General features: G+C 40.6%; 1 protein-coding gene across 4 annotated transcripts in view; it reads left to right on the top strand.

The window, feature by feature from the left end:
* The window catches only part of mon2 (MON2 homolog, regulator of endosome-to-Golgi trafficking), a 169,299-nt gene that overhangs the window by 111,340 nt on the left and 34,603 nt on the right, over positions 1-23,356 (top strand). For all 4 annotated transcript variants that reach the window (XM_063058481.1, XM_063058480.1, XM_063058483.1 and 1 more), the window contains 10 exons: positions 2,650-2,762; positions 2,861-2,965; positions 4,815-4,895; positions 5,228-5,301; positions 5,394-5,484; positions 7,838-7,939; positions 13,322-13,432; positions 18,035-18,210; positions 18,955-19,117; positions 20,963-21,256. In XM_063058481.1, the coding sequence (XP_062914551.1) occupies positions 2,650-2,762; positions 2,861-2,965; positions 4,815-4,895; positions 5,228-5,301; positions 5,394-5,484; positions 7,838-7,939; positions 13,322-13,432; positions 18,035-18,210; positions 18,955-19,117; positions 20,963-21,256 (1,310 nt within the window). The remainder of the gene's footprint in view (positions 1-2,649; positions 2,763-2,860; positions 2,966-4,814; positions 4,896-5,227; positions 5,302-5,393; positions 5,485-7,837; positions 7,940-13,321; positions 13,433-18,034; positions 18,211-18,954; positions 19,118-20,962; positions 21,257-23,356) is intronic.

Below are 23,356 nucleotides of genomic sequence, written 5' to 3'. Positions count from 1 at the left end.
TTCAGTTGTTCTAGCCTCCTCCTTTTGTAAGGGGTGTGTGGTAGGATAAATTTTTCAGAGAAAAGAGTTCCCCTACAACCATTTTCCCATATATAAAAGGGATGTACTCCTGGAAATTCTCATGTTAAGTGATTTTGTTTTTAATTGAAATGGATAAGTGCAATACATTTTGAACATGGTAGCAAATTAATAGCCTTGTAAATCATTGACACATAGCTCGAAAATCATGCAATTACAGCAAAAATGTGTAAATTAGATGTTTGTAAATCAAGAAATTCCTGTATTGCTTGTGTGGATAAAGTTCTTACTTTGATTGATGTTAAATTTTAATATGCGTTTTGAATGTGAATTTCCTCACAGGGACAACAGTTTTCTCCATATCTGCTGCATTCAATTTGCTTCAAAACCTCCCATAAAATTTTCACTCAGCTAGTTTATGCCTATTTCTCAGCAGTTTAAAATCCTATTATCACTGAATTAAGTCTGTGGAGTATTCCCTTTACAGGCAATGAATCATTTCTGAATTTTCATGTTCTGACTGAATGTGATACTTGGGACTTATTTTAAGGTACAAGAGCTTTAAGAGTTGCCTCCTGCATTTGAAGGGTGCTCATTCTCACACATTGATAATAGTTTTGTTATTATTGTAATGGGCCACCAATAGGATCTAATGAACTAGAATGCAGCATGATTCAACACCCATGCCAAGTAACTCATATTAGTAGGAACCCAAGTTGAGGTCAGAATTTGTATTGCAGAATATTTTTTTCTAGGATTTTTGTGGCGTTTTTAAAGGCAAGGATTTGCTTTCATAGAGCTGTAGAACAGTACAGCACAGAAACAGGCTCTTTGGCCCATCGAGTCTGTGCTGAGCTGTTATTCTGCCTACATCCATCCTCTGGAGTTAAAGATATTTTGCACATTCATTGCTACTTTTTATAAATGTTCTCAGTTCCATAAACTACAATGTGTAACATTGACGACATCAAAGATTTGTTTGTTATGTGCCGTGCCGTATGACGTGGGTGATCATGGTCTTTACATAACAATGAGTATTCTTGACGGATTTTTTACAGAAGTGATTTGCTATTGCCTTCTTCTGGGCAGTAACTTTACAAGATGGATGACACCAGCCATTATCAATCCTCTTCAGAAGTTGTCTGCTTGGCATTAGTTGTTACATAACCAGGACTTGTGAAATGCACTGGCTGCTCATACAACCATCCACCACCTGCTCCCATGGCTTCACGTGACCCTGATCGGGGGGTTGGGGAGGGGGTTTAAACAGGTGCGACACCTTGCCCAAGGATGACCTTCAGGGTAGCAGAGGGAAGAAGTGGCTTATACCTCCTTTGGCAGAGGCATATCCCCACCCCACCACTCAGGGCATCAAAGAAATCTTTATATTTAACAACACACACAAATTTCTGGAGGATTCAGCAAGTCAGGCAGCATCTATGGAGAGGAACGAACAGTCGGTGTTTCAGGCCAGGACCCTCCATCACATCTTATGTTTATATTTAATGTTTTTTGGACTGTAGGTTTTGGTATTAAAACCAACATGTTAAAGTCATATCCGGTATATTGCTCTTGTTTAAAAAAAAAACTAAGAATCAATTGCTGTTCCAAGCAATATAAACTTCCTTCAGATAGTTGGGAATGATTTCATTGGGTCAGTTGGCTTAAGTTATGAACCACAGTATCTTACAGACTTGTAAACTCCCATCATTGCCTCTTGGATATCAAAATTGGAACTGGTAGTGACCACTTTGGTCAGAAGCTACAGTAACCCTCTGTGCCTTGGCTAGGATGAGAAAAATAGTCTGGAATTCTACCAGGGACTGGTGTTGAAGCTGTTTATTGTCGAATGTCAGAAAGGGACAGAATTGAATTCATCACTTCTATTAAATAACTGATGCAAACTTGAGGTTCAGATCACACCAGTGAAATCGCAAAGGACAATAGTTGTATCTGATGTTTTCCCCTTAGAAGTCAGTACCTTTCATCATCACCATCATCATCAGGTGCCATGCCCAGATTGAGCTTTGACTGCCATGGCCCACACACTCCTGTTTCGGGTCAAGTGGATCAATTCGTTGGTATTCAATACGTTTAGGAGAAGTTAAGAGACAATTGCCAAACTTTTAAAAGAAACAATGTTTTTACTTATACAAGTACTGACTTCTAAAATACTCAATATGTCAGATTAGTGGACGAGTACTGAAGACCTGGGCCGACCAACTAGCTGATGTCTTCACAGTTGTCTTCAACCTCTCACTCCGGCAGTGTGTGGTACCCACCTGCTTCAAGCAGGCCTAATCTGCATTGTTGAGGCTGTACCCTCTACTTACAGATTCTCCCACTTTTGGAAACATCTTCAGCATGTGCAGTCTATCTAGGACATTCAATATACAGTAGATATCAATGAGATCCCTCCTCATTCTTCTAAACTCCAGCAAGTACAGGCCTAGAGCAGTCAAACTCTCTGATACATTAACACTTTCATTCCTAAAATCATTCTCACAAACCTCCTCTCAACCCTCTGCAATGTTAGCACATCCTTTCTTAGATATTGGGCCAAAAACAGGTATACACTTTGATATTTGAAGATGCATTGGAACCTCATTTTCTTTGTGTTTGCCCTTCCAGCATACTCCATTCAGGGTCAAAGTGTACAGATGATTAGCCCATCTAGTGAATCACACCAGCAAGTGGTGGCAGTGGGTCAGCCACTTACTTCTCAGCCCCAAGGAACAGTCATGGTGAGGTTCCCTTTTCTCCACTGGAATATTTAGTTATTTTGACTTGGTGTATTTTAGTCATTCTGAAGTTAAATCTTTAATTTCTTTTCCTTCCCAAGTTGACTGCAAAGAATATTCAGTGCATGCGAACTTTGCTGAATTTAGCTCATTGTCACGGATCGGTACTTGGGACGTCATGGCAGCTCGTTCTGGCTACCCTACAGGTGTAGTAAACATCATCTGCATTTTATTTTGTTCAGTTATAATTCGGGTGGTATTCCAGTATACATTGGGATTATTCCACTTTAGTTTTTCTTCCATATTACCGTAATATTTTGTGTGTAGTTCACAAGACTAAATGTGGTCAGGAAACTTGTAAATGGTTGTGCGTATCTGGCATACCTCCCAGTGGGGGGAAGAAGAACCCTGATATCTGAAGGAGTGACTGCCCTTGCTCCATCCTGCCAACGTGAATTGCATGAACTGATGATTACTGCTTGTGGAATTGTGCTATACCAGGTCGACTGCTGTTTGCCTACATAACCATAATTGCTGTGCTTCAAAGTGACAATTCACAGAGTAAATTCAGTAAATAAATGGCTTAAGTTGTCTTTTCCATACAAGAGTAGCAAAGTCATATTGGACAAAATAATTTGCTGTTATTGAGTAAACATTTAACAACTTATCTCTAAGAAGATTTGCTTTATTTGTCACATGTACATCAAAAATACAGTGAAATGAAAAAGGATCTAATGCTTTTCTGGCATATATGATTTATCTCCTCTCAGGCTTCCAGCCAGGTACAGGTATCAATTTTAACCAACATTTCGATGACATGCTTTGCCATCTTCATCAGGGATGATTAACAGAAGATGTTTCCACTGGACTAGATGTGCGCAGGCATTATCCCTGATGAAGATGGCAGAGTTTGTCATCAAAACATTGGTTAAAATCGATATCTGTACTTGGCTGGAAGCCCAAGAAGAGTTTATTCGTCATACAGTGAAATGCCACATTTGCATCAAATCAGGAAGAATTGTGCTGGGTAACCTGCAAGTGTCACCATGCTTCCAGCCCCCATTTAGCATAGCCACAACTCACTAACTATAACCGTACATCTGTGGACCATGAGAGGAAACCAGAGCACCCAGAGGAAATCCATGCAGTTATGGGGAGAATGTACCTAGTTCATAACCAATAAGCAACTAATCTTCAACAGGGTGAGTTTCACTGCTCATATTACAGTTAAAAGAAAATGTGCAACTTTAGGTTGAGTTATTTTTGTGCAGTTAAACCATTTCCATATGTGTCACAGATGCCATGTAAAAGGTCTGGAAGGTCAGGGCAATTATGTTCCTCACTGCTATGGTTGAATAGGCGTGAGGAGATTAATTTTAGATTAAAGATTAGTTTTATTTGTCACACCATATATCAAAATAGAATGAAATGCAACAGTCTGAGGATGTGCTTATGACAGACTACAAGTGTCGCCATACTTCTGGCGCCAACATAGCATGCCCACAATTTAGTAACCCTAACTCAGAATCTTTGGAACGTGTGTGGAATCCGGAGCACCCGGAGGGAACTCGTAGCCGTGGGGAGAATATACAAATGTTCGTTCAAGAAATGTAAATTCTTGAATTTAAAGCTAAAAAGGGAAGATTGAAGCATTTAAAAGGTAAAGTGAGATACAATGTCGCGCAGCAAAGGGTTGTTAGTTTAAGAGGAAGTGGAGTTGTAAGATCCATCAATTATTTGCTCCTACTACCTCTTCCCAAATTCAGTTGTGTAGCAGCATCTAGTGCAGATTATGGGGAAAAAAATGAACTGAACATTTTCAGCTATATTACCTACATTTCAAACTACTGATTAATTTGAATTTCACCTTAACCAAATAATTCAATAAAACTTGTGTGTATAAAATATTGCTTTGTTTGTAATTTTCTGATGGACCACATCCACTAACAAAGGTGTGAGTTGATAGTTTTTGAACACACTTTTGTTGTTGCACTTAGTGTTAAGTAATTTTCATTTTATGTAATGTCAAACTAAATTTAGTTTTATTTTTGCCAGCATCTGGTATGGATTCTGGGCTTGAAGCCTGCAAGTGGGGGTGCTCTGAAACCCGGAAGAGCAGTTGAAGGACCCAGTACTGTAAGTAAAAATGTGTTCCATTTGTTTTAAAAGTCATGGTCACCTCATCTTCTCTCTTAGAAAGAACTTGTCGTGGCGGTAGAGATTTAGTATAGGTTTCAGCTATTTTTCAATTACTTTGTTAAAAAACATAAATTTAGAATTTGTTAATTTTTAAATGAAATCTTATCACTTGTAATATATTGTTTTCCAAAGATGTTTTGAAAATATTGATCTTCAGAGCCACAATCTGCTGCAAGGCTTTCATACTACTTTATAAAACTGTTCCCCTGTCATGTTGTCCATACTGCGTATTGTTGTTCAGCTAATTAATTTATGGTTGTAACACTTAGGTTTTGACTACTGCTGTCATGACTGACCTGCCCGTGATTTCGAATGTACTTTCAAGACTTTTCGAGAGCTCTCAGTGAGAAATCTTTTAAAGTATTTAAAATTATTTGATTATTTAGTTACAGAGCACTCAAGGCAGTTGAATAACTTGTTCTAATTATTTTGTAGATATCTTGACGACGTGTCACTCCATCACTTGATAAATGCTTTGTGCTCTTTATCAACTGAAGCAATGGACATGGCATTTTGGAACAACAAGGTAGATGTTTAAAAATACTAAGTGTTGTGTATAGACACAATGATAGCTGCTGTAAAAACAATTGAATGATTCCATTGTTAAGTTTTCATATCACATTTTTTATAGAGTGTGTTTATATTTACAAAAAGTTAGGAACTTCAACTACAAAAGTAATCATACTTAATAACAGCATGCTTCCACGTTTTATTTTTTTTCTTTCTGGCTTGTGAATCAATTTTGAATTTGCTCTGAAACACTGTTGTATAAATTATTTTTATACATTGCTAAGTTTCACTGATTGTGTTAGTACCTTGATTTGCTTTCCCATCCCTGCGTGCATTACCAAACAGTTACATGAATCTGAAAGAGAAGGCCCTACGCCTTTCAGTAGTGTAATAACTGTATGTTATCTGGCTTAAATGATGCAAGAAATTTTGAAGAAGTCTGACTGATTATACTTCAGTGTTATGCAGTTTTATATTTAACAGTCTAGAATATTTTATCTGTCAAAAATATTCCACTTTTTTACTTATTTCAGTCAAATTTAGAATGGTAAAGATTCATGGGAGTGGAGCAAGCCCAGCTCAGCATGGTCTTACTAACCCATCTGTACATTTTGTCTGCATTCTTCAAACAGGCATGTTAATTAATTCAATTTTTCGGTGTTTAGTAGGTCATAAGACATCGAAGCAGAATTATAGACAATTTGGCCCACAAGTCTGCTCTGCCATTCCATCATGGCTGATTTATTGCTCCTTTCAACCCTATTCTCCTGCCTTCTCCTTGTAAGCTTCAATGCCCTGACTAACCAAGAACCTGTCAACTTCAGCTTTAAATATCCTCAAAAACTTGGCCTCCACAGCTGGCTGTCGCAATGAATTACACAAGTTCCTCTGCATCTGTGTTCTAAGGGGGCATCCTTCTATTCTGAGGCTGTGCCCTCTGGTCTTAGATTATATGAAGTATCCTCTCCATGTTTACTCTATCTAGATCTAGTATTCAATAGGTTTCAATGAAATCCCCTTTCATTTTCCCAAACTCCAGCAAGTACAGGCCTAGAGTAAACCTTCTCAGGACGCTCTCCAATGTCAGCATATCCTTTCTTGGATATGGGCCCCAAAATTGCCCAAAATACTCTGAATGTGGTCTGACCACTGCCTTATAAAGTCTCAGCATTACATTGCAAAATCCTGCATTGAGATGAATTGTGCTGGAGGCTTTCATCCATGTAGTGGCAGTGACCACTGGGCCTCCAGTGATGGAACCTGAGACCCTTCTGTAGCCAGCTTCCTGCTGTCAGTTCATCTCTGCTGGTGTAAGTTCACAGACATTTTAAGATGATTGCAAAGGATTCAAATTATTGAAAACAGACCTATTTACAATACCTAGATTTTTTAGTGGCATAAAGACAAATATCGTGGGCGCCATGGTAGTGTAGCGCTGTTCCAGCTCTGGGCGTTGGAGTTCGGAGTTCAATCCCGTTGTCCTCTAAGGAGTCTGCACGTCCTCCCTGTGGAATGCGTGGGTTTTCCCCAGGCACTCTGGCTTCCTCCCACCGTCCGGAGATGTACTGGTGAGGTCAATTGGTCATTATAAATTGTTCTGTGGTTGGGTCAGGGGAAAATTGGGTGGTTGAGTGTTGATGGGTGGCACGGCTCAAAAGATCAGAAAGTCCTATTTCCATGCTATATCCCTATTATCGGAAATTTTATGGTGGTGGGGAAGAAGCTGTTCCTAAAATGTTGGGTGTGTGCCTTCAGACTCATGTACATTCTCCCTGATAGTAGTAACTAAGAGGGCATGTCCAACTTCCTCAATGATGGATACTGCCTTTTGAGGCATCTCCTTTTGAAGATGTCCTCGATGGTGGGAAGGTTAATGCCCGTGATGGAGCTGGCTGAGTTTACAACCCTCTGCAGCCTTTTGCATCCATACCAGGTGATGATGCAACCAGTTAGAATGCTTACCAAGGTACATCTGAAGAAATTTGCTAGACTGTTTGGTGATATACCAAGCCTCCTCAAACTCCTAATGAAATATATAGCTGCTGTCATGCCCCCTTCGTAACTGCTTCAATATTTGAGGGCCAGGATCAATCAACAAAGATGTTAACTCCCAGGAACTGGAGCTTTTTCATTATTCTGCCTCATAAGCTTCTACGTTCATGTGATAGAAAAAGGACTTGTTTTGTCCTTTAGCTCATGTCATTCTTTCCAGTCCTGAGGAAGGATCTCACAAATCTCGACTGTTTATTCATTTTCATAGATGCTGCCTAACCTGCTGAGTTCTTCTAGTATTTTGTGTTTGTTGTCTTGTATAATTCTGGTGAGTTGCTTTTCTTGTGAAGCTGATTTCTGTTCTGTTCATGAATTAGGAGCCTTCCCTATTTGCGGTGGCAAAGTTACTAGAAACAGGACTGGTGAACATGCGTCGAATTGAGATTCTCTGGAGACCATTAACAGGGCATCTTCTGGAGGTAAATCTTATCTTCCAGCTCTGTGCGGTGATTCCTGAATCTTGAGTGCGCGTGCATGTATACGCACATGCAACAATTTCTCTTTTGGGTATACAGTATTTTGTTTTTAGTATTAGTGATTCAGGGCAGTGAGTTTGTAGAGTATTTGGTTGAGTTTATTTCAAGAGTTCGGGAGAAACACATGTTTGAGCTACATTGTATGTAACCGACTGAAAACTTACCAAAAGTAATCAATTTTGTTTATGATAGAATTAACCTATTTTCAGATTTTTACCTATGTCAGTTGTATAGTGGACTGAATTTAGACAGTATTATTTCTAACGGAGTAATAAAACAAGGATTCTGCCGACTAAAAAGATTTTTAAATCTTGTATTTCTAATCTTAAAGATGTAGTTCTCTGGCTGATTATCTGCAGCTCAATCTTAACTGGTGAAGAAGGGAGCAAGGGAGAGGCGGAAGTATATTCAGTTCCATCCAATACTTTAATGAGATCCAAGGCACCATTTGAGATTTATCTTTTGAATTATTGAGAGGGAGCATGATGTGTAAACAGCTGCTGGAATTTCTGTTATTCTCATTAGTAAAGGAAAATATTACTGAATCCATTTTGAGCGTGAAATTTTATTTTGATAAGCATGAATCTGACGCTGTAGTTTCTATTAAAGAGCAAAATATGATGTAGATTTTATTGAATGTGTCCCGTACCCTGAACTAACCAACTGATCTCTGGCCAATCATGAGGCCCTCTGTGGTCTGTGGGTCACAAGAACACCAGAAATAGGAGCAGGAGTCGGCTCACTAAGCCTGCTCTGCCATTCAAAGAGATAATGGCTGATCGGGCCGTAGACTCAGCTCCACTTACCTGCCTTTTTCTCATAATCCTTAATTTCCCTGCTATACAAAATTCTATCCAACTGTGTCTTAAATATGTTTGATGAGATAGCCCCTACTGCTTCCCTGGGCAGAGAATTCCACGGATTCACTACTCTCTGGGCAAGGCTGTTTCTCCTCATCTGTGCTAAATCTATTCCCCTGAATCTTGAGGCTACGTCCTCTAGTCACTGATTACATGGACAGATGGCATAGTCCAAGCCCCCAACTGTATGACTTGCTAATTCTGAATGACCTTGACATTCAAAAATTTTGAAGAACTATTAAAGTGATATTTTTTCATTTTTAAAACTTATTCATGAGAATAAAATAATTGAAAATGCATCAAAATAATGAAAAGTATTAAAACAGTTTTCAAAGAAGAGACTAACTATGGCTATAACTTTTTGTGACTGTATAAATTACTTAGAGATAAATGTGCTTGTGTAACCTATGTTGGGTCCAACGTGGCTCAAAATTTGTGTGTATATTACCCCAGCAAACTCCCACTCCTCCTTTGTACTCTGAGCAGAGATGGAAATCTCAGGTAGAACTTGTTTAGTCATACCAGGGCGTAAACATCACACAGTTGCTGGCGCCCACGTGGGTAAATGCTAACAGTTTTGCATAATATACTTAGATAAAAATAAAATCTGAGTCATAAATATTAATAACAGATCTAGTGTGGAAAGGCTTGGTTATGGAAAGGATTTTTTTTCCATCCATGTTCTGAAATGGTGAAAGTTTTACTATTCAGGGGTTTAGAGAAAATGATAATGTTTGTTTAAGAAGGGGTTCAGGCAAGGTATAAATTATATCCACATAATAGTTTCCTTTGCATCATTACCCAGGTGAAATACTTTGATTTGTTGCTTTTGAATTGTTGGTTTTGCTGTGTTCTTTGTAACCTGCGTCAACTTCATACTGTCCCTTTCTGTTTTCCTTCCTATTGCTTCCTCTTGTTGTTTTTTACAGAAGGTAAGTTCTTCCCTATTATTCACATGCCCTTCAGACACTTAACTTATTGTTGTCACCTACATTTGTTCCTGTTTGGTCAACTAACAAATATCTCCAATTCAGTCTTTTATATGTCCCCTGAGTTCTAATGGTACAAATTTGTCCTGATGGGCAATTTACTCTGTGCTGAATTCTGATGTTAAATTTGTGAGAGCCCTCCAGAGTACGGAAATATAATTGTAGTGAAGACTGAATTGTAAATTTGGTTGAGTTTGAATCTTTCTCTGATACAGTGAAATGTGACTGCAATGAAAGTGAGCATCCAGAGTCGTACCAGCTTCCAGACTGACAAAATATGTAGTAAACCTCCTTTAGAATTTTTGTTAAAGCCAATGAGAAACTAGCGTTTAAACAACTACTTTTCCTTCGATAAGCCATCACAACTTTATAATTGTACAATACTTTTGAGGTGCGTTTGATTTGAATGTCTTAAGGAAATTGCCGCTATCAGTGGCTGCACATCAAATTTGATGAGCAGTATGTATGCATATTACCTGGTAATTTCTTTTAAGTGGTCATAGTTGAGTATTAAATGTTGGTCAACACATCAAGAGAAATAGCATCTTGTAATCTTTCATGTCCGGAAAGAAAGTTGTGTTCACTTTCTGTTCACCATGAACCCTCTTAACAATGCTGAGCAGTTTTCACTTGTGCCTTCCTATTCCAGTGAGATGGCAGCTCATTCGATCGCTTCAATGGGGTCGAACAGAGGTGTTAATGTCCTTTATAAAAGTACTTTTTATGACTGCAAGATCCTGCTGTACACTAAGAATTTAAAGTACTGGGGGTCTGCCCTTGTGGCATAGAAACTGAAGCAGCTGGACTTGGTGCAGATTGTGCTGCTGCCTGCGTCAGAGGAGTTGGTGCGCGAAGGTAGTGTGCAGTCTTAACAGCAAGAGATTGGTCTTAGTCACTTGTCTTGTGATCACAAGACCCGGTAATACTGCAAGACCACTTCACTGATTTATTGGCTGACGGCAGGGGAGCTGTGAGGCCTCTGGTCGTAGTGAGGACTGGACCTCAAGCCGCAGTGTCGCCTGTTTACAGCCGGCCAGGAGAGGAGCGTCGGATTCAGTGTGGCGTGGCGCCCAAGCTGGAGTGTCAGCGCTGCTCCTCGGTGTTCACTCAGCTGAAGACAAGCTGTGTTGTGCTCAACTGCAGACTGCTGCAACCTTCATCACTCAGGGTCTTGGACTATATTTTTTTTGTAACTGTATTTTACTGATATCTATATGTACTTGCTATCTTATATGTGCCTTGTGCTGTGTGTGACTGTTGGTGCGGTGTTTTGTACCTTGGCCCCAGAGTAACGCTGTTTTGTTTGGCTGTATTCATGGGTATTCGTGTATGGCTAAATGACAGTTAAACTTGAATTTGAACTACTGTATATTCTGGATTGGAGTACACACCTGCATTCTTGTGATCTCAGGACTGATGGGGCTACCACTGAACCAAGTGGTTCTAAATCGGATAGAAATAAATTTCCATCAAGTTGTTTTAATAAGATGATGTGATAAAATAATAAGAATCCTGCTGATCTATGAAAATTTCTGGTTGAGTACAGATGTTGCAAAATTTGAACCACAGCTCAACCAAGGTGTGCTGTTTGCAAGATTCCTGGGTTTTCTCTTTAAGATAATTCTCCTGGTCTCTGCCAGATTTCATCAGTCTTTCCTGTTCTCCTGAACTGATCTCCACAGCTTGGCATATCTTTGAAGCTTCACTCAGCAGTTTTTCTTGGGACAGGGATTGGCTGCAATTTTACTTCACCTATCCTAGCATTTGAGAATTCATGTATTTGCTGCCATACCACTCAGCTACATGTATATACAGTGTAGCTGAGCTGTGCAGAATCGCATTGAACATACTGGGTAAACGTGGTCCAAAGGGCCCAACTACTCCACAACAGTGATGGTTCCCTTGCCTAACTCATCAAATTGACTCAAGCTGGAATAAAGCATCAAGTGTTATTATTATGGTGAAAAACTACAAAATTAATAAACCTTCTAGTAAATAAATTATGATTGTGAATTCTTTAATTTGAATAATTTTATGGTTCAAAATATTTAATGCAATAAATTTCTTTTCTTTTAGTATCTTGACATTTGTTATGAGAAAGACTAAATGTTATATCATATCTGACTGCTGATACTAAAACAAGTCTTAATTGGAAGCATTTCTTTCGGCTTGACATTTTATTTATTAAGCATTATAGACTTTTGTCAGAATGTCATTCAACAGATCACATGGATAATCTTATTTTAAGGAACAAAAGTGAGGTCCTCCTGAAGTGCTCCTAAAAATCTAATGCATTTAAACATCTTAGTGTTCAAATGCATCATATTAATCTTGCATCAGTTCCATATGAGTCAATGTATTTCTGTTTGTGCTTTTGCTTGATCTAGTTGGGTGACAGAGTGGAGATACCCCTGTAGCAGAGGAGGTATAAGGTGCTCCTTCCCTCTGCTAGCCTGCAAGTCACCTTTGGGCAAGGTGTTGCACCTGCTTAGCCCTCCTTCCCCCCCACGCCCCCCCCCCAAATCAGGGTCACGTGAGGCCATGGGAGCACGAGGTGGATGGTCGTGTGAGCAGCTGGTGCAGATCACAAGTGCTGATTATGCGACCACTGACACCAGGCAGACATTCTCTGAAGAGTATTGATATTGGCTGGGATCACCCATCTTCTAACAGCACTGCCCAGGAGAAGACAATGGCAAACCACTTATTTGGCAGGAATAATCATGCCATGGAAAGAACATGTTCACCCATGTCATACAACACGGCGCATAACAAACGAACGATTGATCTAGTGCTTATTATTAAGCTGTCTTCTGGGATAAGTACTATTTTAAATGTCGAAACTATGCGGGTGCATTATTTAAATTAGTATAAGAGAATCCTTATGCCACATGGAGGTACTGAAGATAACTCTCGTTCTCTTTTTTTGGTTTTTGATGTTCACTAGTGACTAACATTTTAAATTGCGCTGAAAGAGTTCAGTTAGCAATGGTTTGCTTGAGATTAAGGATAATACTGTGTTATGCAAAGAAAAAATTGATAATCTAATATTAATACATTTGCAATGGTGAAGGAATTAAGAAATATGGAGTTAATGCAAGGAAGTATTGTTGAGGTAAAAGATAAGTTAGGGTCTTACTGTTTGGCAGTCTTTATGTGTAGTTTTCCATTGATTCTATTGTATTTCTTTGTTCTACCATGAATGCCTGCAAGAAAATGAATCCCGGGTAGCATATGGTGATGTATATGTACTTTGATAATAAGTCTACTTTGAACTTTATTGAATGGCATAGTAGCACGAGGGGCGGAATGGCACACTCCTGCTTCTACTGGTGGTGGGTACACAGAAGATGATCTGTTGAAATGTTCCTTTGAAAAATTTGTACCAACATAAGCTTGTTTAAGCTTCTACACAGTTTTCTAAAATATTTCTTGTCACTCTATATTTGAAATTTGTTTGATATTTTGGATTGCAGGTCTGCCAGCACCCAAATGCCAGGATGCGGGAGTGGGGAGCAGAAGCAGTCACCGCTCTAATCAAAGCTGGACTGTCATTTAAACATGACCCTCCACTATCAGAGAACCAGGTTGGTTCAGTGTGCTAAAGACAGGAAATTTTTTAACTGAACCACTCAGGCATGCATCACACCTTTAGCTTAAAGGGATCTTGTATGTGCTCATGATATGTTTCTGTTCACGGAGGGAAGCATACCAATCAGATCTTTAAATGAACTTGCAGGAAATCCATTCTCATTACTGACATATCATTTCCTGCACTAGGAAAACTGCAAGTCCTGATGAAGGGTCTCATCCCGATACACCAATTGTTTATTCATTTCAATAAATGCTGCCTGACCTGCTGAGTTACTCCAGCATTTGTGTGTGTTACCCTGGATTTCCAGCATCTGCAGAATCTCTTGTACTTAGGAAAGCTAAGAAGTTTAGGGACCCTTGGTGGATTGCAGATGATGAATTCTGTGTTCAGCTCTAATAGCTGCATTGTTTCATTGGCTACAAAACTGCAACTTTTGTGGTCTTGTTAAGTTTGACCATTCATTGCCTCAGCAGGTCAGGAAGCCTCTATGGAATGAGAAACAGTTGCTATTTCAGATCAAAGGCCCATCATCAGAGCTTTAACTTCCTGAGTGTTTCCTGCATTTTCTTCTTTTATTTGATGCTCGCTGATCAGGTTGCCAGAAGTTTGGACTAAAAATTAAGTGGTTTGAATCACACCAGAGCAGTTCATAAATTTAAATTTAAGTAAATAAATCAGTTAGAAAAATATAATGGTGCCTAATAAATTGCTTTCAAAAATTCCTTGTGGTTTACTAATGTCCTTAAAGGAGGCAAAACACTGCCACAGCTTTATCTAATCTGGACTGTGTGACTGTAGAGCTGTAGATGTGATTAGCTCTTAATTGTGTTCTGAAATGTCATAGCAAATGATGCAGTTGGGGACAACAAAAGGCAGACAAACTCTCCATTGGCAAAGAGATAAGTATGAAGCCAGAGGATATTAGCAAAAGAATGGAGTTAAAACAGTTTCATATATAGACCACATGCAGACAAATGGGATTAGTTTAGATTGGTCAGTACAGACAGTGTGGATTGAAGGAACTGTTCCTGTGCTGTCCTCTATGTCAGGTAAAATACAGGCATCCATTAGTCTCGTGAGACCATGGATTTGCGCCTTGGAACGTTTCCAGGGCGCAGGCCTGGGCAAAGTTGTATGGAAGACCGGCAATTGCCCATGCTGCAAGTCTCCCCTCTCCACGCCACCGATGTTGTCCAAGGGCCGATACAGCTTGGTACCAGTGTCGTCACAGAGCAATGTGTGGTTAAGTGCCTTGCTCAAGGACACAACACGCTGCCTCAGCTGAGGCTCGAACTAGCGACCTTCAGATCACTAGACCAACATCTTAACCACTTGACCACGTGCCATAGGATCTAGAACCAAAGCCAGAGAGTGCTGGAGATACTCAAACAGGCCAGGCTGCATCTGTGGGAAGAGATGCAGAGTTAACATTTCAGGTTGGAGATTCTTCGTCAGAACTGAAGAGGAGAAAATGAGAGCTTGTTAAGCTGCAGAGAGCGGAGGCAAGGCAGATGTTTGTGATTGGGTAGATCTGGGGCAACCAGGGGAAGAAGCTGTAAACCAATTTATCTAGTCATTGCGTGAATGGGAGCAGTTAGAATGAATATCAGGTTTATAATCACTCATATGTCATGAAATTTATTTTGCAGCTGCAGTATAGTGTAACACAAAAAGGTTACTGTTAGTTACATTAAGAAAGATTTTTTAAAAAGTAGTGAAAAAGAAAAAAATGACAAAGAAAGTGGGAGTTATGAAATGAAGATCGCTCAAGCGTCACAGAGAAGTACAGCACAGAAACAGGCCCTTCGGCCCATCTAGTCCATGCCGAAAACCATTTAAACTGCCTACTTCCAATGACCTGCACTTGGACCATACCCCTACTATTCATGTACCTATCCAAATTTCTTTTAAACATTGAAATTGAGCTCATGTGGATCACTTGTGTGGCAGCTCATTCCACACTCTCGCAACCCTCTGAGTGAAGAAGTTTCCCCTTGTGTTCCCCTTAAACTTTTCGCCTTTCACCCTTAAGCCCTGGCATCTAGTTGTAGCCCCACCCAACCTCAGTGGAAAAAGCCTGCTTGCATTTATCCTATCTATACCCCTCATAATTTTGTATATCTCTATCAAATCCCTCATTCTTCTACGTTCTAAAGAATACAGTCCTAACCTATTCAATCTTTTTTTCAGACCTGACAACATCCTTGTAAATTTTCTCTGTACTCTCTTCAATCTTGTTTACATCTTTCCTTTAAATAGGTGACCAAAACTGCACACAGTACTCCAAATTAGGCCTCACCAACAACTTCAACATAGTATCCCATCTTCTATACTCAATACATTGCCACATTGACCTTCATAAATCAAAAGCTTTCTTTATGACCCTACCTACCTGTAATGCCACTTTCAACGAATTATGTACCAGTATTCCCAGATCCCTTTGTTCTATCACACTCTTCAGTGTCTTATTATTCTCTGTGTAAGACCTTCCCAGGCTGGTCCTATCAAAGTGGAAAACCTTGCACTTGTCTGCATTAAATTCCATCTGCCATTTTTCAGCCCATTTTTCCAGCTGATGCAGATCTCTGCAAGCCGTGATAATCTTCCTCACTGTCCACTACAACCCCAATCTTGGTGTCATCCACAAATTTCCTGATCCATTTAACTATAATATCATTCAGATTGTTGATGTAGATGACAAACAACGAAGAACCCAGCACTGATACCTGTGGCATACCACTAGTCACAGGCCTTCAGTCAGAGAGGCAACCCTCTACAACCACTCTATGTGACTTCTCCCACAAAGCCAATATCTAATCCAATTTACTACCTCATCCTGAATGCCAAGTATCTGAACCTTTTTGACCAGCCTCCCATGCGGGACCTTTTCAAATGCCTTATTGAAGTCCATGGTTTATGTTTAGAGCCCTTTTGAAACAGCAGAACAACATTGGCTATCCTCCAATCCTGTCTCTAAGGAAGTTTTATGTATCTGTGCTAGCACCCCGGCAATATCTGCACTTGCCTCCTGTAGGGTCCGAGGGAACACCTTGTCAGGCTCTGGGAATTTATCCACTCTGATTTGCCTCAGGGCAGCAAACACCTCCTGCTCTGTAATCTGTACAGGATCCATTAATTTGCTACCACTTTGTCTCACTTCTATAGACTCCGTATCTGTCTCCCAAGTAAATAAGGGTGCAGAGAATGCGCATGTTTTGGCTCCACACATGGATTGCCATTCAGAGGACAAATTTTGTCCTTAGCAATCCTTTTGCTCTTAACATTTCTGTAGAATCCCTTGTCTGCTCGAGCAACTTCATGTCTTCTCTTAGCCTTCCTGATACTTCCTTAAGTATTCTCTTGCAATTCTTGTACTCATAAGCACCTCATTTGTTCCTGCTTGCCTGTACCTGCTATGCACCTCCTGGCATCTCCTTTTTTTCTTTTAATCAGGTTCTCAATATCTCTTGAAAACTAAAGTTCCCTACACTTGTTATCTTTACCTTTTATTCTGACAGGCACATACAAGCTTTGTACTCAAAATTTCATTTTTGAAGGCCTTCCACTTTCTAAGTACATCTTTGCCAGAAAACAGCCTGTCGCAATCCACACTAACCAGATCATTCCTGATACCATTAAAATTGGTGTTTCTCCAATTTAGAATCTCAACTCGCAGACCAAACATATATTTTTGCATATTTACTTTGAAACTAATGGCATTGTGGTCACTGGATGCAAAGTGTTCCCCTGTACAAACTTATTTCACCTGCCCTGTCTCATTCCCTGAAATCAGGTAACAGAGAGGAAGGAAAAACTAGCTGAGCTGATGTCTCAGATGGACGATGAATACAGACCTAGAAATCAAGTTACCTGAAGCTGTAGAATTCAATATTGAGTCCAGAAGCTACAGATGAGGTGCTGCTCCTCAATACAGGATGCCGCAGACTTGGGTAAAAGTGGCAGGCAAGGGAAGTTCAGGAATCATGGGTGATGGGTTGCCTGCAATTGTCCATTTAACAAATGTGCTAGCTATTTTTCCCTGTATTGTCTCTGACTGAGATACCAGAGGAAACATGATTGTGAAAGGAACTGTGCATCTGATGAGTACCCGTGCTGCCTTCAAATGATAATATACTGAATTTATCCTTTATTTTGTGATTGAAGATGAGTTTGAGAAGCTATAAGCTTCTCATTATTGATGACTGTGCCCAAAGATTGGGCGCCATGGTAATGTAGCTGTTAGCACGATGATATTATAGCTCGGGACGTTCCAGAGCTCAGAGTTCAATTCTGGTGCCATTCTATAAGGAGTCTCTATACGTCCTTTCGGTGGAATGCGTAGGTTTTCTCTGGGTCCTCTGGTTTTCTCCCATGGTTCAAAGATGTACCGGGTTGTCCAGTGATTAGATTAGGGTTAATCGGGTTTGTCAGGTTAGTACGAATTGAAGGGCTGAAAGGGCCTACTCCGTGCTGTATCACTAAATAAATAACAAATTCTGTCTTCTCTGTCTCCAGTTTGCTTGAGAAACTGGATTCCCTGACGGAGTCCAATTAGTTGATGGTTTGTTAGCTTTGTTTCCTCTCAATTGGACAGAGGCTGCAGTTGTTGCTGTTGAATCCACTGAAGGAGCTGTCCAATATTGCACAGTCTGACATCCGACAGAAGCAATTGGAGTGCGTACTCCAGATCCTGCAGAATGAAGGTGATAGCCTGGGACCCGGCTGGCCACTGGTGCTGGGTGTCATCGGAGCAATTCGAAATGACCAAGGGTGAGAAAACCTTTTCCATTCTTACTTTGCTTCCATGTGTCGTGACTGCAGCCTACGTACTATTCCAGACCATCCAATTCTGTATTTCAGTCACTGTCTTTTCAAAGTTAGACAACTAAAGTGCATAGGTATTGTAGCTTTATTTTGATAGGAGTTCACAGGCCTTTTCTGTAGCTATTGCTTACAACTATTATTTAAACTATGTGTGCAGCAGAAAAATAACATGCATTTTTCTGTTGTTGAAAAAATTATAATTAATTTTATGAATACATTAGATAAAATCTACCATCTTTTGAATAATGTGATTGCTGCTCTAATCCATGTGAGTTTAGCAGATAGTTAATATTGAAAGTATTATTTTACGCTTTTCCATTATGTAGTTTTAATTTAATTTAAAAAGAATCTAGAGTTTGGTCACCTGACCTATTATTTTGTGAAGCACCTCAGAATGTTTTACTGGATTAAAAACAGTATATAAGTACACATTGTTGAAAATCTCATTGATTTGCAATTACTCCTTGTTTTACTTCTAAATCCTAACTTTCGCAGAGTGTGAGACTGATATGCTTTCTAATTCACAGCATGAGCACTGCCTGTAGAGAGATGTAATTACAGTACCAATTTAATAACAGCAGGTTGTAATCTCTATTTTCATTGTCATGTAATATTCTCCAAACAATCCTCCCCACCAATCTCAGAATAAAATTACCCTTTGGTAAAGAAAAGTTTTCTTTCTTTTTGTAGGGAATCTCTAATTCGCACAGCATTTCAATGTTTACAGTTGGTGGTGACAGACTTTCTTCCCACAATGCCCAGTACCTGCCTTCAGATTGTCGTCGATGTAGCTGGAAGTTTTGGGCTTCAAAATCAGGAGCTGAATATTAGTTTGACATCAATAGGTCTGCTGGTAAGAATCTAAATAATTCATTCCTTGCGGCATCATTTTTGTTGCCATTATTTTAAAGATAGGTCAAATGCATTGAATATAGTGTAGTCAAAGTGGCATCTGAGGCTCAGCCGAACGCCAGCTCTTTGAAGTGGGTGTAAAGTGCAAGTCCACAGAATAAAACCACCACTGAGTGTTCATACAGGCTTTGTTAAGGTGGCTAATAAAATGGAACAACCAACATTTCTCTGTTAAAAGAGGATCTACTATGATTAAGTGGTAGGTTAAATTAATTACCTGATTTTGATTGAAGGTAATAAATTATTCCAATCCCTGGCAGTAAATCTCATCACACCCATGAATGCTGAAGCAATTGATATTTAATGCAGGAGTCATAGAGATAAGAACCTGCTAGTGATGCTAATAAGCCTTAGAGTTGCCACTTCCCTTTATGCAGAAATGTTATCATTCTTTTCCAGTGCATTAGAATATTGAGATCTGATGAATGTCTGGTTTAATGAGTATTGTTTCATATTTAATCATTTTCATTGAAACTGCCTGAGAATTTTGATTTTGTTTTTGAATGGTGGAGGGGCAGGTAGTGTTGAAGAAACAGGTAGGATGCAGAAGGATTTAGACAGATTAGGAGAAAGGGCAAGAAAGTGGCAAATGAAATACAGTGTTGGAAAATGCATAGTAGTGCACTTTGGTAGTAGAAATAAATAAATAAATAAAAGAAGCTGGTAAGATTTTATACTTGGTACTGGCCTGCACTGGTTAGCTTCCAGTTTTACTGATACCATTTTCTACAGTACGATGCACATATATATATACTGTAGCTAGGGTACCAAAGACTTTTGCACAGTACTGTATTTGTCAATGTGGAGCAGAGAGCAAGTTTGTAAATCTAGCGGGAGCAAAGGATGTTGGGAATAGCGAGGGTAGAGTGCTGCGGGAGGGGTGTGGGGCAGGTGGCAGAGGACTACCAGGGGCAGGGGCGATGGGGGTGCATACACTCCCAGCTCCGAGACATCAAGCAAGGTCATTTGATTCCAAGCAATTGGTTTATTAATCATTACAGAATGTCTCTCTCTCCCCTTCCCTCCCTCTCTCCCTCCCTCCACTCCCCCTCCTCTCCCCCCTCTCCCCTCTCCCCTCTCCCCTCTCCCCTCTCCCCTCTCCCCTCTCCCCCTCTCCCCTCTCCCCCTCTCCCCCTCTCCCCTCTCCCTCTCTCCCTCTCTCCCTCTCTCCCCTCTCTCCCTCTCCCCCTCTCTCCCCCTCTCTCCCCCTCTCTCCCCCTCTCTCCCCCTCTCTCCCCTCCCCTCCTCTCTCCACCTCTCCCCCTCCCCTCCTCACCTCTCCCCCTCCCCTCCTCTCCCCCTCCCCTCCTCTCCTCTCCCCTCCCCTCCTCTCCCCTCCCCTCCTCTCCCCTCTCTCCCTCCCTTCCCCCTCCTCTCCCCTCCTCCCCCTCCCCCCTCCTCCTCCCCTCCCTCTCCCTCCTCCCCTCCCTCTCCCTCCTCCCCTCCCTCTCCCTCCTCCCCCTCCCTCTCCATCCTCCCCCCTCCCTCTCCCTCCTCCCCCCTCCCTCTCCCTCCTCCCTTCTCCTCCCCTCTCTCTCATATATGTGTGTGTATGTATATAGATATATTTTTTCTTATTTTAATCTATAGCTTTATTGTGTATTGCAATAACAACATGTGGTATTTCACGATATATGCCGATGATAATAATTCTGATTCTGTTATGTGTTTTATTTCGATGTTACAATCTATATTTAAGGAGGAAACAGTACTTATTTACTATTAACCAGTAATCCTTATTTAATAATATCATTGTTTTTTTAACATTTGTTACTTCTCCTTTCAGTGGAACATTTCGGACTACTTTTTCCAGCGAGGTGAAACCATTGAGAAAGAACTTGAGAAGGAAGAAGCTATGCTGCAGAAACAGGCCAAGGAAAAGGGAGTTCCTTTACATCGGCCGTTCCATCCTGCTCCACCATTTGACTGCCTCTGGCTGTGCCTTTACTCCAAGCTGGGAGAGTTGTGTGTGGATCTCCGCCCAGCTGTGCGAAAGAGTGGGGGACAGACCTTGTTTTCCACAGTGGGTGCGCATGGGACATTGCTCCAGCATGCAACCTGGCATACTGTATTGTGGAAGGTATTAGAAACATTTCTGCATGGCTTCACAGGCCAAGAGAACCCAAGTGTCCCATCTGAGCAGCAGTCTCACATCTGAGTCCAGTGCTTCACAAATCACAGCTCTGAGACTAGCAATTTTTTATTGTGAGCTTCATCAGTGATAAACGTAGCCCAGTCCATCAGAGGCTCGTCACTTCCCTCCATGTACTCCAGCTTCATGGTGCGTGGCTTCAGGAAGGCGACTCGTATTGTCAGGATGCCTGTGTCCCTGGTCTTTCTCTTTTGACTCCTCCGCCTTCTGGGAGAAGATGCAGGAGCTTGAAAGTCCAGATATCCAGACTTAGAAATAGCTTCATCCCCACTGCTATCAGACTTCTGAACCAGTCACCTCTTTCACACCTACTTTCCAGAGGTGCTATCACATTTTTGAACTCTTAATTCAACCTATCTTGGTTATTCTGTTATTGCCACTTAAATATTCTTTTTGCATTTCATCAGCTTGTACCATTTTGCTGGTTTCTGTGTGTTGTATTAGTACCATTTATACTCTTTAATCTACCAGTTTCATATGAATAAGGAATTTTGTCACAACTAATCTAATCATTGCTTTTACCCATACTTGATTCATAGAAACATAGAAAATAGGTGCAGGAGGAGGCCATTCGGCCCTTCAAGCCTGCACCGCCATTCAGTATGATCATGGCTGATCATCCAACTCAGAACCCTGTACCAGCCTTCTCCCCATACCCCCTGATGCCTTTAGCCACAAGGGCCATATCTAACTCCCTCTTAAATATAGCCAATGAACTGGCCTCAACTATTTCCTGTGGCAGAGAATTCCACAGATTCACCACTCTCTGTGTGAAGAAGTTTTTCCTAATCTCGGTCCTAAAAGGCTTCCCCTTTATCCTCAAACTGTGACCCCTCGTTCTGGACTTCCCCAACATCGGAAACAATCTTCCTGCACCTAGCCTGTCCAATCCCTTTAGGATTTTATACGTTTCAATCAGATCCCCCCTCAATCTTCTAGATTCCAACGAGCACAAGCCCAGTTCATCCAGTCTTTCTTCATATGAAAGTCCTGCCATCCCAGGAATCAATCTGGTGAACCTTCTTTGTACTCCCTCTATGGCAAGGATGTCTTTCCTCAGTATTCCTACTCTACTGCTTACCCTTTCAGCTTTACTTCATTTTGGAGTACTCCATATAATTCCCTGCTTGTTTGCTGATCTAACACTTTTCTCCCAGTCTCTGTGCTCTCTTATGCCTCTGATGGTCCATACTTTAAACTCTTACAAAAACGTCTGCACTACCTCACAGTTCAGTTCCTTCTCGCAGTCTCTGAGCTCACTCTGTTCACTGCTTACAGAACGTCAGATGATGGCACTCCTTCATGTTTTGTTTAATTGTTAAATGAACAATCTTTTTTTAAAAAGTCCTGTGGATGTTCAGCATTGAAATTTGCTGATTTCCTTCATATATACTAAATTTTGGACTGTAATGTGATCTGAGGCAAAATTCAAAAGGGGGAAGGTTAGTTCTTTGAGTAGGTCAAAAGTCAAAAATTCTGCTTCCAAGTTCTATTGACTTTCAAATTCCAGGTTAATGTCCTTAGAGCATTGTTCCTTCTGCCTCGTTATTGCCTGTTTGGGAGTCTGATTTCCTATTGCCCTGACTGACAATATGACTCTGCTCCCTCAGCTTTTCTAATTTTTAAAAATTATTTCATACCAAATATTCATCCTCAGTTTCTGTCCCACGTACAAACAACGACAGCTTATCTGCTCCTCCTCAAACTCAGACAGACATCTCTTAATACCCCTCGCCGTGGCATGCTGTGACAATTGGTTGATTGAAAAAGAATGAAAAAATATCACTTGGTTTTCACGATATACAGTAAGATGAGCCCGAATATAAATCTATTAACGTGTGGTTGGAAATTGCTTTAGAAGAGATTTTTTTCTTCATCCTGAGGAAAGTCTGTCCACTGGGGAAGTCTGTGACTGTGAGTCTTGCTGGAGGCCCAAGTCTTGTGATTGGGGTCTGTGTACAGTATGTGTGTGGGTGGGAAGGACGAATGGAGTTTGTTTTGTTGCTGCTGTTTTCCCACTAGGTATGT

Source organism: Mobula hypostoma, chromosome 9 (assembly GCF_963921235.1).
Source record: "Mobula hypostoma chromosome 9, sMobHyp1.1, whole genome shotgun sequence".
Lineage (NCBI taxonomy): Eukaryota > Metazoa > Chordata > Chondrichthyes > Myliobatiformes > Myliobatidae > Mobula > Mobula hypostoma.
This window is presented reverse-complemented; position numbering and strand designations above follow the sequence as displayed.